At 36.7% G+C, this 13,762-nt stretch overlaps 1 protein-coding gene across 1 annotated transcript in view; it reads left to right on the plus strand.

Annotated features, from left to right (window-relative positions):
* The window catches only part of LRRC7 (leucine rich repeat containing 7), a gene marked incomplete at its 5' end in the record, with an annotated part of 273,040 nt that overhangs the window by 194,840 nt on the left and 64,438 nt on the right, over positions 1-13,762 (plus strand). Inside the window, 4 exons of the mRNA XM_019628072.1 lie at positions 3,927-4,038; positions 4,255-4,435; positions 6,028-7,708; positions 11,555-11,695. Coding sequence (XP_019483617.1) covers positions 3,927-4,038; positions 4,255-4,435; positions 6,028-7,708; positions 11,555-11,695 — 2,115 coding nt within the window. The remainder of the gene's footprint in view (positions 1-3,926; positions 4,039-4,254; positions 4,436-6,027; positions 7,709-11,554; positions 11,696-13,762) is intronic.

Consider the following 13,762-nt stretch of genomic DNA (forward strand, 5'->3'; position numbering starts at 1 on the left):
ACTTAGTGGTCATTTGAAAAATAATATGCATAAAGTAAAAGAGAAAATATTTTTATATTCTTAAATTCTTAAATAACCAAAACTACATATTAATGGAATGTGGGCACCTGTTGGACACCACCTACCTTCTCAGACCTTGGAATCCTACTGGATGCTACCACTCTAATTTCTGTTTCCCCTTGATTTTCAAGTGGCCCTTGGTTTTTTATCACAGCAACCACTAAAAACCCAACTTCACAAAGAAAAACCCAGCTTCATCAAAGGGAATGCACAATCTAATGTTGCAACTAAGAGCTACCTGGAGGTAGCAGTTCATGCAGTATCTGACTGATGTCAAGTATTGATTTGTCTCCTTCAAATATTTAAAATAACTTATGCATCCCTGTGAATTGGCAATCATACCACAAGTGCCTTAGAGCCCAGTTCGGTATCAAGGAGAAGATCTTTGAAGTCTAGCAGACACTAGTTCAAATCTTGAATCTAACTTATTACCAATTGTGTGACTTTGACAAGTCACTGAAATCTTTCTGAGCGTTGTTGTTTTTTTTAATCTTTGAAAATACAGAAAATAATAACACTCAGTTTTTGTGGAGATGAAATCAGATAAAAACAAGTATTTACATATGGCCCCAAGCACAGTCCTTGGCACAGTAAATGATAATCCCTACCCCCTTGCCTCACACAGAGATGATGTACTTATCCTGCTCCATCTTCTTTTAAACCTTTTGTGGGTCACTACCTTGTATTTACACTGGATACCTGTTTACCATGTCCACACTGATAAAGGTTCTGCACTCTTCCCTCTGTTAGGAGACTCAGCTCAAGTTTTTCTATAGAAGAACATCTTTCTCCTGGTAATAGAGAATAGTCAATTACCCTTAATATGTCATTAAATGCTTTTATTAATACTAGACCTGTACTCTCAAAGCTCAGACAGAAGCTATTTTTTTGTTGTTGGTTTGGGGTTTTTTTGGTTTTTTTCCCCCTTTGACTTCTGCCTTAGGCTCCCTTTCACCAAGATACAGCTGCCAAGATTCAGTTTGAATGGTGAAAGAGCAATTGGGTTAAAAAAAGAAGAAAAAAAAGTATTTTACTTTTTCTTTCACATCTATTTCTGTCTCCTCACCAGAAGAAAATATGGTTCAATCTGCTTATAGTAGGATCCTCACTAAGTTTGATTCCCCACCACTTACCTCCACTACCTTACAAGTTGTCCCAAAAGTTTTACCCACTTTTTCAACATGAACTTAACTCCTCCAGACTCTATAAAAGAATTTAGTAGGACAGATCCTAGTTCAAAGCCTGGCTCTACCACTTATTAGGTTTGTGACTTGGATTTATGGCTTTACCTCTCTGAGCCTTCACTTCCTGATTTGTAAAGCAAAGATAATTATAACAAATAACTTTAAAATAAATAATAACATTATTGTTTAAATAATTAACAGGGATAATATAGTGTGTTCAGTGTAGTAGCACCATAGCGGACATGTAATAGTTTCTCGATAACTGATCCCATCATCATCTACATCATGACCATTGTCATCATCATCATTTTGCTCACAACGATAAGAGAGCCTAACGGGATCAGTGCAAATCCATTATTCTTGCTTCAGTAGTGTTATTCTCGTAGGTGGTGGTGCACAGAACTCTAAAGAAGAGGTGCAAGTTCATTATTAGCTGAAATCATACTCTTCCTAGTTGCTAGGGCTCTTTTTGATTCAAAATAGCAATTCTTGAGTAGGGCCAGAGACTTGTTCCTGAGGCAGCTCATAGCTACTGTCCTGAGTTCCACTCACAATCCTGGGATACAAGTATGAAAGTTTGATCTACACATACAAGATAACTTGAGTACTTATTGTCTAAGGCATAGGGGAAAAAAATAGTAAAACCCTCAATTATATTTACATTTCTGTGTTGTATAACTATTTGGTTTGTTATTTTGACTAAAACAAAATACCTATACTTCTATATTAAATTTCATAAGAATATTTTTAATATTATTTCAACAAATAAGTTATATTTAGATTTATAGAATATTATTAGTACTAGACAGAAATTTGCATTAGTTCCTTATTATCTATTACCTTCATTTTGTTAATGAGTTGAATAAGATCGAAGGAGGTACCATGACTTGCCCAAGGTAACCTGATTAATAAATGGTAAAGCAGGAATAAAATAGAAATATGCCACCTTGCAACTGATTTTTTTTATGCCTTTCATGGTACCATTTATCAAACTTACATCTGCTTCTACTTGTAAATTTCTCCAAAGATTTGTAACGGCTTTTATTCTCTATTCTGTCAACCTAAAATTTTATCTTGTTTCTTATGCTAAAATCCTTGAAATAATTTTAAAAACCCACAAAAACAGATTTCCCTCTTCATCTCCAGAATTTCCATCAATTCCACTCTCTTTCCTATCTCTCTTCAACTCTGATACTGCATGTAAGTTTCTAATGCTCTCACAGCTGAGCTCACCAGGAGGCAGCATAATATAAGGAAATATCACTGGACCAATGGAATCGTGCCTCCATGTCGGATCTTTGTCTAGTTATCCACATGAACCTGGCCCTCACTGGGTCTCAGAATCCACCTCTAGGAAATGAAAGGGACTAGATGATTTTTTAATCTTCTTCCACTGGAATATTCTGTAAAAGCAAAAACTAAAATGTATCAGATATACCCTGGTTTTTCATAAGCAAATATTCCCACATAAACAAACATAACCAAAAACATCCCAAAAGGTAAAACGTAAGCCAAGAGTTAAAGAAATAGATGTTTCTCTGTAATAACGAAAGGCCTGAGCCTATCACTATGGGGGCCTTAACATTTACAATAAGAGCTTCTATCTGATCACTGCCAACCAATTAGTTATAAGGTAGGACCCATTTCATTTTTTATGTTTTTGTCCTCAAGTATATTCTTTCTCTGATTTAACAAAATATTTCTTATTGTGTTACATTAATGTTCCAAACTAACAAGTTCTAATGAATGAAAAAAACCCTGAAAATTCTTTGAATTCAGATTAACCTAAAGGTTAAGAGAAAAAAAAGACATAAAGGTAATTGCTGTGCATAAATTTACATCAGTGTTTACTCATAGTTTTAGATGAGCCATTTTTATATGTAGAGGGAAGTGAGAATTTGGTATTTTTACCTTCCCTAATGCTCTCCCACTACCAGGTTACCTGTGAAAAATAACTTGAATTATAGAAGTTTAAAATTCATGGGTTTTTACATGTTCATTTGTCATGAATATAACAAGATAGTTATATTCTTGTACCAGTGTTGTTCATTACACTCAATGAATGGATTTATTAGAATGAAGCGTTAGCAGGCTAGATTGATCACAAGAAAACTAGAAACCTTAGAAAGAATTTATAGTAGAACTAAAATTGAGATCACTTGGGAAACAGCAGGGAGATTGGTGGTAAAAGCTGGACTTATAGAGCCCAATTTTGCATTAATATGACAAAGGATTAAAAAAAATAGTGATACACTTTCATTTTAGAGTTCTTAAGAGAGATCATCCCTTAGAATTCTTACACGTGTGTTACTCACATATGGTTTATTGTAATTCAGTCGTGTATTATAATGTGTTATATCTCATCTCCCCAACTAGATTGTAAACTCCCTAAGGGCATGGGTGACATTTTGTCTTTCTTTGGAAGCTCTACAGTTCTTTGCACAGTGTCAGGCATATAAACAGCATTTGAAAAATGTCTGATGAATAAATGGACTCATTTAAATTAGAAAAAAAATTAGGGCTTACTTCAGAGATACATATGATTCACTTCTCTCAGTGCTCCACAGTGATTTAAAGTCTAGAGGCCCATATTTAACTCTGAGCCAGATAAAGATATTGTCATCTTGGTTAACCATTGTTTAAATGTTTACTTTCCTTGTCCTATATTATTATATCTCTCAGGATTCTTTTGTTCATCCAGCTAATGAAATGAGGATTGGGGAGCTTCACCCTTCATTAGCTGAGACCCCTCTGTACCCACCCAAACTTGTTCTGCTAGGGAAGGACAAAAAAGGTAACACTGTGAACCTGGTGTGGAAAATATGCCCCACATGCATGTGCATGACGAATCACCAGTTGTAAATTATGATACACAATAGTCTATAGAAATATTTTATAAATAATATTGCTAACATTAATCAACATGTTATCTGTTTTTCATACACACTTATCTGTGTTTATAATTGTCCATGTTTAAGAGTATTATAATATTTTCTCCTTTCCATTTCAGAATCAACTGATGAGTCTGAAGTTGACAAAACTCACTGTCTGAATAACAGTGTTTCCTCAGGCACTTACTCAGACTACTCGCCTTCCCAGGCTTCGTCAGGATCCTCCAACACCCGGGTTAAAATGGGGTCCTTGCAGACAACAGCTAAAGATGCAGTACATAACTCTTTGTGGGGTAACAGGTGTGTTTAGAAGTCCCTCTTTTCTGTTCCCAAATGCTTGTTTTCAGCAACTTTTAAAAATGAAATCATCTTAATTTTGGAATTGTATTAAGAACATGAGTGGCACAGACAACTTCTAGAAGGGGCAGGTAAGCAAATGTAGTCCCGTGGAATTCCCAAGAGCATATGAGTCCATTTTACAAAGCAAAACTGTTGATTAAGGGAGTGATGGTAAGGGATAAACAGGTTTACTCAGGACAAAAAAAATTTTAATAAAAAATTGTGTTTTCCCAATACTTATATACATGTGGGCATTTCACTATTCAAAATGGTGGTATGGATTAAAGTAAGGTGCATGTAAAACTCATATATGCCTGATACAATGTACATATTCAATAAATTTTTCATTGGTATCATCATCACCATCATTTTGTCACTACCTGGAAAAGTTAGGATGTAAGGAAAAGTATTTGATCTTTTCAAAATGGATACTGCTCTATATGACTTCCATTTTACAGATGAAAAAAACCAAAGCCACAGATCACAACAAAGTGACTCAGTAAGTTAGTATTTGCCCCGCTGTGATCTCCTTGTTTTCTAGCTTGTTGCTATGTTTTACACTACACATAGCAAAAAAAAAAATTATCATATGATATACGTAGTCAGTGACTCTTACCCATATTTTACTGCTAATATCACTACTGTTGGCAATACATTCTTGGGTAATTAAGGAATAACTATTTCTACTTATTGATGCTTGTGACAAAAATCTTAACCCTTACAATTTATAATTCATTATTGGTGATAAAAGCTGAGATTAATTTAGGTACTTCTGGAAGATACCTTCTAAATATACTTTTTTTCTATTAGCAAAAGCATTTAAAAGTCTTTCACTGATAGAAAATATATAATTCAATATTATTAGTGTGCAAATGGTTGTGAATAAATTTAGAAAAATGAGCATCTTTTAGACACACTGTGGTTACTGGTATAAACATTCCAATGACCAAAAATCATCATATAATATAATGTAATATAATATAATACAACTTAAATTCTAGAGAAAGATACATGAGTATATTCCTTATAAAATGGATTTAATGTCTTCAATACCTGGCCTTCAAATAAATTTTATTGGAAGGCAGTTTGGGTTCCTTAGTTGCACAAAGCATTTATAAGATAGGTGCTCTAAACCAATAGTTTGGAAATGTACTGAATCAGAAATTCCAGGGATCAGGACCAGGAGTCAAATGATTATCAGACAGGTTTTGGAACCATTACTGAAGACCTATATATTTCATTCATTCATTCATTCAACAAATATATTTTTAACACCTACTTTGTGCCAGACACAAGATAATACACAATAAATATAATAGCTAAGTAAATTATATGTTAGAAGGTGATGAATACTAGTAAGAAAGAAAAGTTAAAGCAGAGTAAAAGGTAGATTTAGGGGACATGAAATAATCATGCTATCTTAATCATAACTGAGGTGTTCATGAATGACCCATTAAACAAAGGATGGTGGCATTCTTGGCTGCTTGTTCTCTTTGTGGTAAAGACCCAGCTCTTCCTCATTTTCACATTTCTTTTTCTCATTGTCTTCACAGGATTGCACAATCTTTCCCACAACCTCTTGATTCAAAGCCATTACTCAGCCAGCGGGAGGCTGTTCCCCCAGGGAATCTGCCACAGCGTCCTGACCGGCTGCCAATAAGTGACACCTTCACTGACAACTGGACTGATGGCTCACATTATGATAACACGGGGTTTGTTGCAGAGGAAACCACAGGCGACAATGCCAACAGTAACGCCCTCTTAAATTCGAAATCTAGAAACCCATCTTCTCACGGACGCAGGCCTTTGATTAGGCAGGATAGGATTGTTGGGGTTCCCCTGGAACTTGAGCAGACTGCACATAGACACACGCCAGAAACAGAAGTGCCTCCTTCCAATCCTTGGCAGAATTGGACCAGAACCCCTAGTCCTTTTGAAGACAGGACCGCTTTCCCTTCCAAATTAGAGACAACCCCCACCACCAGCCCATTGCCTGAAAGGAAAGAACATATAAAAGAACCTGCTGAGATACCTAGTCCTTTTTCTCCAGGAGTGCCATGGGAGTATCACGATTCCAATCCCAATAGGAGTCTTAGTAATGTCTTTTCACAAATCCACTGCCGCCCAGAATCTTCTAAAGGTGTTATTTCCATTAGCAAAAGCACAGAGAGGCTTTCCCCACTAATGAAAGATATCAAGTCCAATAAATTCAAAAAGTCACAGAGTATCGATGAGATTGACATTGGTACCTACAAGGTTTATAACATACCATTAGAAAACTACGCTTCTGGAAGTGATCACTTAGGAAGCCATGAACGGCCAGATAAAATGTTGGGACCAGAGCACGGTATGTCCAGCATGTCTCGAAGCCAGTCGGTCCCCATGCTGGATGACGAGATGCTCACTTATGGAAGCAGTAAAGGGCCTCAACAACAAAAAGCTTCCATGACAAAAAAAGTCTATCAGTTTGACCAAAGCTTCAATCCCCAAGGAGCAGTGGAAGTGAAAGCCGAAAAGAGGATACAGCCCCCTTTTCAACACAATTCTGAGTACATGCAACAGCCCGGCAAAAACCTCGCCAAGGATTTGGTCAGTCCCAGAGCGTACCGGGGATACCCACCCATGGAGCAAATCTTTTCATTTTCTCAGCCATCTGTGAATGAGGATGCCATGATAAATGCCCAGTTTGCAAGCCAAGGTGCCAGGGCAGGCTTCTTGAGACGAGCTGACTCCCTGGCGAGCTCCACAGAGATGGCCATGTTCAGAAGGGTCAGTGAACCTCATGAGCTGCCTCCGAGTGATAGGTACGGCCGGCCTCCATATAGGGCAGGTCTGGATCGCCAAAGCAGCGTTTCAGTGACTGAGTCCCAGTTCCTGAAAAGGAATGGCAGGTATGAAGATGAACACCCTTCATATCAAGAAGTGAAAGCTCAGGCGGGAAGTTTTCCAGTTAAAAACCTTACCCAGAGGAGGCCACTGTCTGCAAGAAGCTACAGTACAGAGAGTTACGGTGCCTCCCAAACCAGGCCAGTTTCAGCTAGGCCTACTATGGCAGCTCTTTTGGAGAAAATACCATCTGACTATAACTTGGGTAACTATGGTGACAAGCCATCAGATAACAGTGATATAAAGACGAGGCCTACTCCTGTGAAGGGAGAGGAGAGCTGTGGTAAAATGCCTGCAGACTGGAGACAACAGCTGCTTAGACATATAGAAGCTAGAAGGTTAGACAGGGTATGTTTGGCATTTCTCTGTAAGCATATCCCTCCTGCCTTTAGTTTTGCTTTCTTGGCATTTCTAAGTACATGTAGTGAAGCATGAACTACATGAATGAATAGATGATAAGCATTTTATTTCTCGTTATATGGTGGGGAATTTGATCACAATAGGTGTTCGTGGATATTGTTTAATGCTTTTTTGCGAGTCCATAACCTGTAGGTGAATGATTTATCAAATCTAACCTAAATGTTGTTAGTCAGAAAGAATTTCACTCTATTATAGGGGATGATGCTTCAATTGCCTTCTAGCCATTGAGGCTAAATGCCTCTCCTAGGACACAAAACGGTTCTCTAGTGACCTACAAAGTATGACTTTTATTGAATCTATAAAAAGTGAGCATTTTGCCCCTTTCTGCACAGACTCACTTTTATTAATGTCAGGCCTAATTTGTTTATAAAATTTGCATATAGTTACTGCTTTGGGAGTACTAAAGTTATTACTTCAAATGAGCAATAATCATCCCAGCAAGAAACAGAAAAATAAAATAAGCAGAGATTAAATGCCCTCCTACACATGATTTTATTTAATAAAAATCTTGCCATTTAGAATGTTAATCTTTATATCAAAAGAAATGTTTAAATTCAAGTAAAAAAATAGATGTCTTTATGAAGACTATATAAGTTAGTGTGTATGTCGCAGCAAAAGAGAAGGAAATTAATCCCAATTCAGGTAAAAATTGAGTCATAATAAAACATGGAATGCATAATAATTGAAGAGTAAAAAAAAATTGTATAAGGCCTAGAATTAACTTTTGTTGCCTGTTTATTTCTCTCTAAGAGAAATCTGCTCTTTCATTTCCTAGAAGCATGATCACTGACCATCATTACTGACTGTATTTGGTGGCGTTGGTGTAGAGGGCTCTGTGTGCTCTGCATTGACCTTAAACTCTTAAAGCTCCTTTTTGTGAAAACAGGTCCTTTTGCTCCCATTTTCTAGGTTTAAATGCTCAGTGTAAATTGGGAATCTGAGTAATAACATACTATTAGAATGCTTCACACAATGTTTTTATGACTTTATTTGGCATCCTGCTAAAAGCACAGGTCACTGCATTTATTATATATTTCCTTAATATTGATTTTTGTGTTTTCAGGTGTACTCTTTTTAAATAATTATGTTGTTTGTAGGTCGTGTCTACATGACAAGAAAACAATTACTTTTAGGGAAAGCGTGAACTAATAAATGCGGGTGTGGGGTGTTAGTTTCTCAATGTGGAAACTGGTTCTGCCTTATGAAATATTTCATGAGAATGTCTGTTTCAAATAGGTGTGCTCAGTCCCATTGAAGGGAGCCTCATCAAAGCCTCATGACTGGCTGTCAGTGGGAGACACCTGGTCGGTTGTCACCATGCCTTACCTCAAGTTATACCCTCCATGTAGACAGATAACTTGGAGGGCGAAAATATTTGGGGCCAAATAATACAGTACAGTTTGGGAACTCTGGCCTCGTGTAGACACGACCATACGTAACAGGGTAAGATGAACTAGTCAAGAAAGGTTGTAAGAAGCTTTTCTGAGCAAATGTACAATGACTAGCAATTTGAGGCAACAGAGGAGTGAGTGAAAACAAAACATAAAAAAGACAAAATCCCAAACATTTGGTACCATCATTTATCTCCTGGTTTCCCAGATAAAGGTTCCTCTGCTTTGATCAGAGCTGCTGACAAGTAGGTGACTCCTCTAGTTGGAGCAGGACTTTGGAGGGAGGAAGATAAGCCTGAGCGAGGGGGATTTGGGTCACCATAAGTCTGGAGACCCTGCCTGTCCCAGGTCCAGATAACTCAAAAGCAACTCGTGTATTTTCCATTGCTGCAACAATGCCTCCCTTTTAGTTAGTCTCCATGTATCCCCAGTTTGTTTGTAATTTTCTAAGTCTGTCTTTCATTTTTCAGAGAAATTTCAATGTATATTCAATAGCTTCTCATTTAATTCCAAGAAATTAAATTACCTTAAAGTATTGTTTCAAGCCATTGGATCCCGGAAGCTCTTCCTCTTATTTTCTCCAAGAAACATTTCTTTCTTCCTCTCAGTTAAGTTACTGAGCAATTCAAGCTGTATCTTACTTAAAACTTCCCAGCTACTCAACAAGATGACTCCAGGTTACTGAAGCAGTTGTTATGTAAAACTAGTTTTGACATAGCTGTGGTACTTAGCATTCTGTCCAAAGTCAGACAGTACCAGAGACAGGATGAGCTGCCATCCCACTGAAATTCAGTTGAGCGACTTGAACACTAGAAATCAAATCATTACACTAGACACTGCAAGCTCTTTGTCCATTCCTCATAAAAGAGAACTGCCTAGAGGCCTGGCATTGGATAAGCTTAACAGCCCAACGTAATGTTGGTTAAAGATCTAGTTTGGTACTTGGAGAGGCAGCTCCAAGTACTACCCTCAATAAAAAGATGCTTGTGTTCTCTTTTAGTTTAACCTCAAGGCTTAGCGCCCCACTGAGAATTTAGAACATGAACCCATGTGTCTGAGGCTGCAACTCTTCAATAGGAGCTGAAAGAGCACTAGCCTGGAGTAATTTTAAACTTTAAGGAATCATTTCAGTGCTAGATTGAAATGTTCAGTGTCCTTCTCCATTTTGGCAGTGCCAATGAAAAATCAGGGATCTGTAACAAATATGATTGGTAGGTAAGCACACCATCAGGAGTAGAATCATCTTTCAGTTGAGTTAAATAAAACTTTGATGCTAAAAATCATTACTTTGCACATAATGCTCTCAGAATAGAATAGCTACCTACTGTTAATATTCAATAATATACAGTTTTTTTTAAGTATACTAAGTTAACTTCTGTAGATTTGGGGTTTTCTTCCCCAAAATATGAGAATTACTTAAAGAGCCAAATGCTGTAGCTTAGTACATTTCCATGATAGGTGGAAAGTGGAAATCGTACTGATGGAAACTATTTGATGACCAGGCATCCAAAATGTTTTAATTTTTAAGTAAAGTTCTATAGAAAAAATTAAATATCAGGTACTTGGACTAACTTTAGATGCACCTCCTAAAGGGCTGCCACAATGAAAATATCACGTTTTCCATCCGTATGTGGGTATACTAGTGAAATAGCATTAATAGTTCAAATCATAATTCCTCTAGCTTCAGTATGAAATACCTCCAGTTTAAAATGTAATTTTTAAGCAACAAAAAAAGTTAGACTCTTGGGTTCCACATACAACTTATTTGACTACTTTACCTAAATTAATCAGTAAATTCAATCAGCCAGCGGTCAGATTGAATGAGGATTTTTTTTTTTTACTAGCTCTTTTCGTTAGTTGCTGTAATTAAGCCTATAGACTGAGATATAAAGGAGGCTGATTTCGGCTTTAACATCGCAGTGCGTTCGTTTTAAGCCAGAATTAGAAGCTCGTATTTGTCTTTTGTATGCAATGATCTCACAATGTGAAAGAGACCATGAGATCTGCAGCTGACAAAATTTGATTAAGACTTCACTGTTTGAATTTTCTTTTAATGAGTAGATTGCCACAGATGAACATTGATCCAGAGCCACTACTATCATGATACATAAGAGATAGATTTTTACGCGTTTGAGTTAGCAACAAATGTGACCCAGAATGTACCTTTGCTTTTTGTCTTCTCTGTAGCTTTCGATGGTACTCATTATGTGCATAACTAACACTGTTGATTGTATGCTTCTGTCTGATCAAGTGCATGTTTTAAAAAGAGAAGTACTGTGTGCTCGCTTAAAGTTAAATGTGATAAATTTAAACATGTTCATGTAATAATTGGTTTGTTGAGCATGTGTTCACACCCTGTCACATGATTATCTCCTCTACTCAGAATGCTGCTTACAAACACAACACAGTTAACCTTGGCATGCTGCCCTATGGAGGTATTTCAGCAATGCATGCAGGCAGAAGCATGACTTTAAACTTGCAGACTAAGTCTAAATTTGATCTCCAAGAACTACCTCTTCAGAAAGTAAGTATGGACTGCCCTACATGTGTCAGCATACCAAAGGCAATTAATGTTGTTTGTTCACTTAATGTGTTTAGGCTGTACATACAACCTGGCTTAGAGACTCTCGTGAGTCCAAAAAGGATAATGGCAACTCATGTAGAGCCTGAACTCGTAGCTGCTAAACGAATATTTGTAGCTAGACTGGTTATCAGGTTCCTGCTTAACAGCTTTGCTTTTTGGATTGAGCAGGTACATGGCTTTATGTGTTGCTTTAAGGCTCATTTTTGTCATTATTAATTTTCTTTTTCTTTTATTCTTTTTGTGTGTTTTTTTCATATATATATTTTTTTTTGACATAGCCCTATCTTCTCTTGCTGAATCATTCTAAGAATGCAGCTAGAAATAATTATTGAATTTCAGTTGATTCCTTTGGAAAAGACAGAATCCTAAATTAGAATGGAAATTAAGGAGTCGACATTACTAAATGCTTTTTCAGGCCATTGTCTTCGCAGGAAATAATACACAGAAGTAAAACATGAGAAACAAGTTTATGGCTTAGCTAGCAAATTGTTACTCCTCCTAAGCTTACAGTTTTAAAAGAGTCCACACAGTTTTAAAAGTAATGTAGGCTCATTTGAAAAGGAATACACTGTAAGAGGAAACATTTTCCATTGTCAAAAGAACACTTCAGCTTGTCTTTTTCAGGCAAAATTGAGAATGCACATTTCTCCTGTGTAAATTGATTAATGCCTTCTGTGTGAGTTACATTTTTGTGGAGACTAACGAGTCATTTTCACTCAATATGTCATCGTGACTATATTATTAATATAGTCATTAACCTAGTCATTTTTTTAAAAGCAAGGCAAGGTGGGGATAACAGAACGACTGTAGCCTCCTTTCCTAATAAAGCACTTCTTTCCTAATAAAATTAATGAACATATGGAACAAATGCCCATCCCAGCAAACTGAGGGTCAAAAGGCCTAAAATTCATGTTTTATTGTCAAATTAGTCTTAGTAGCAATCCCTCACTCCAGATTGTTTGCTTCCTCCTGTGAATAGAGTAATAAAATCAAAGGGACATTTATATTCACAGCTTTTCATCACTTTGAAAACTACAAGTACAACAACAACAAAAAAAAAACCTAACAAAATTAAGAACATTTGAATGTTTGTCCTGTCCTCAGTCTTCTGTTGCAGGACCAGTGGTGTGTGGGTAACTATCTCTACAGGGAGAAAAACAAGGCCCTGATCTGTGGTGTTTGTTTGCCAATGTCAGTGATATAAACTTTCACTCGACGGCCAGTTTCAAAGCACTGAATTAATATCACTGAACTCAGAGCTGGGACCTGAGTACAGATGGCTCTCATGAGCTAATTCAAGTTGGTGCCCAGCACACAGCTATCAGCAAAAACCTTTTTGCTGGAGCTCCAACTTAATGGAACCTGTTCACCTTCTCTCAGATGCTGAGGGCTGTCATCCTTGACCCTAACAAACCAGTTTTCCAAGAGGCCTTGAAATTTATTTGCACTGAGGAATAAATGAGATATCACAAATTTGAATAGGCTCCTTTCCTAGAGGGCATGCCAATTAATAGATTTCAAACCCTTCAACTAAAATAATGGAATTTCAAAATTCTGTGAGATTAGAGAGACTTTGCTATGAAGGAAGCTATTGCTTGAACCCTTTGAAACTACACCATATGAATAGCTCTTTATTTGACTAACTTTTAGCCCTGTTTAATCATCAATTTATAGAATAATACAGACATATTCAGTGTCTGAAAAATAGTAATAACACTTTGAAGCACTTTTTCTCAATATCTAAATTATCTCCAGATATAACTTAAGTACCTCTGTATTGCTATATTAATTTTCAGATGTTGTTTGAGGTACCCTAGAGAATGGATTCATTAACTATTACTATAGCTCTAAGATGGTCTATAACAGAAATATTACAGTTATAATATTTAGAGATGCTTCAACCTTTCTCAGTTGGACAAGAGATGACCGAAAGGGATTCTCTTTGGAAGCTACATTAAATTGCAAACCAAGAATGATTGAAGTATTGAAAGACTCCATCTGAAAATG

This window comes from Hipposideros armiger, unplaced genomic scaffold, assembly GCF_001890085.2.
Source record: "Hipposideros armiger isolate ML-2016 unplaced genomic scaffold, ASM189008v1 scaffold_746, whole genome shotgun sequence".
Taxonomy (NCBI): Eukaryota; Metazoa; Chordata; class Mammalia; order Chiroptera; family Hipposideridae; genus Hipposideros; species Hipposideros armiger.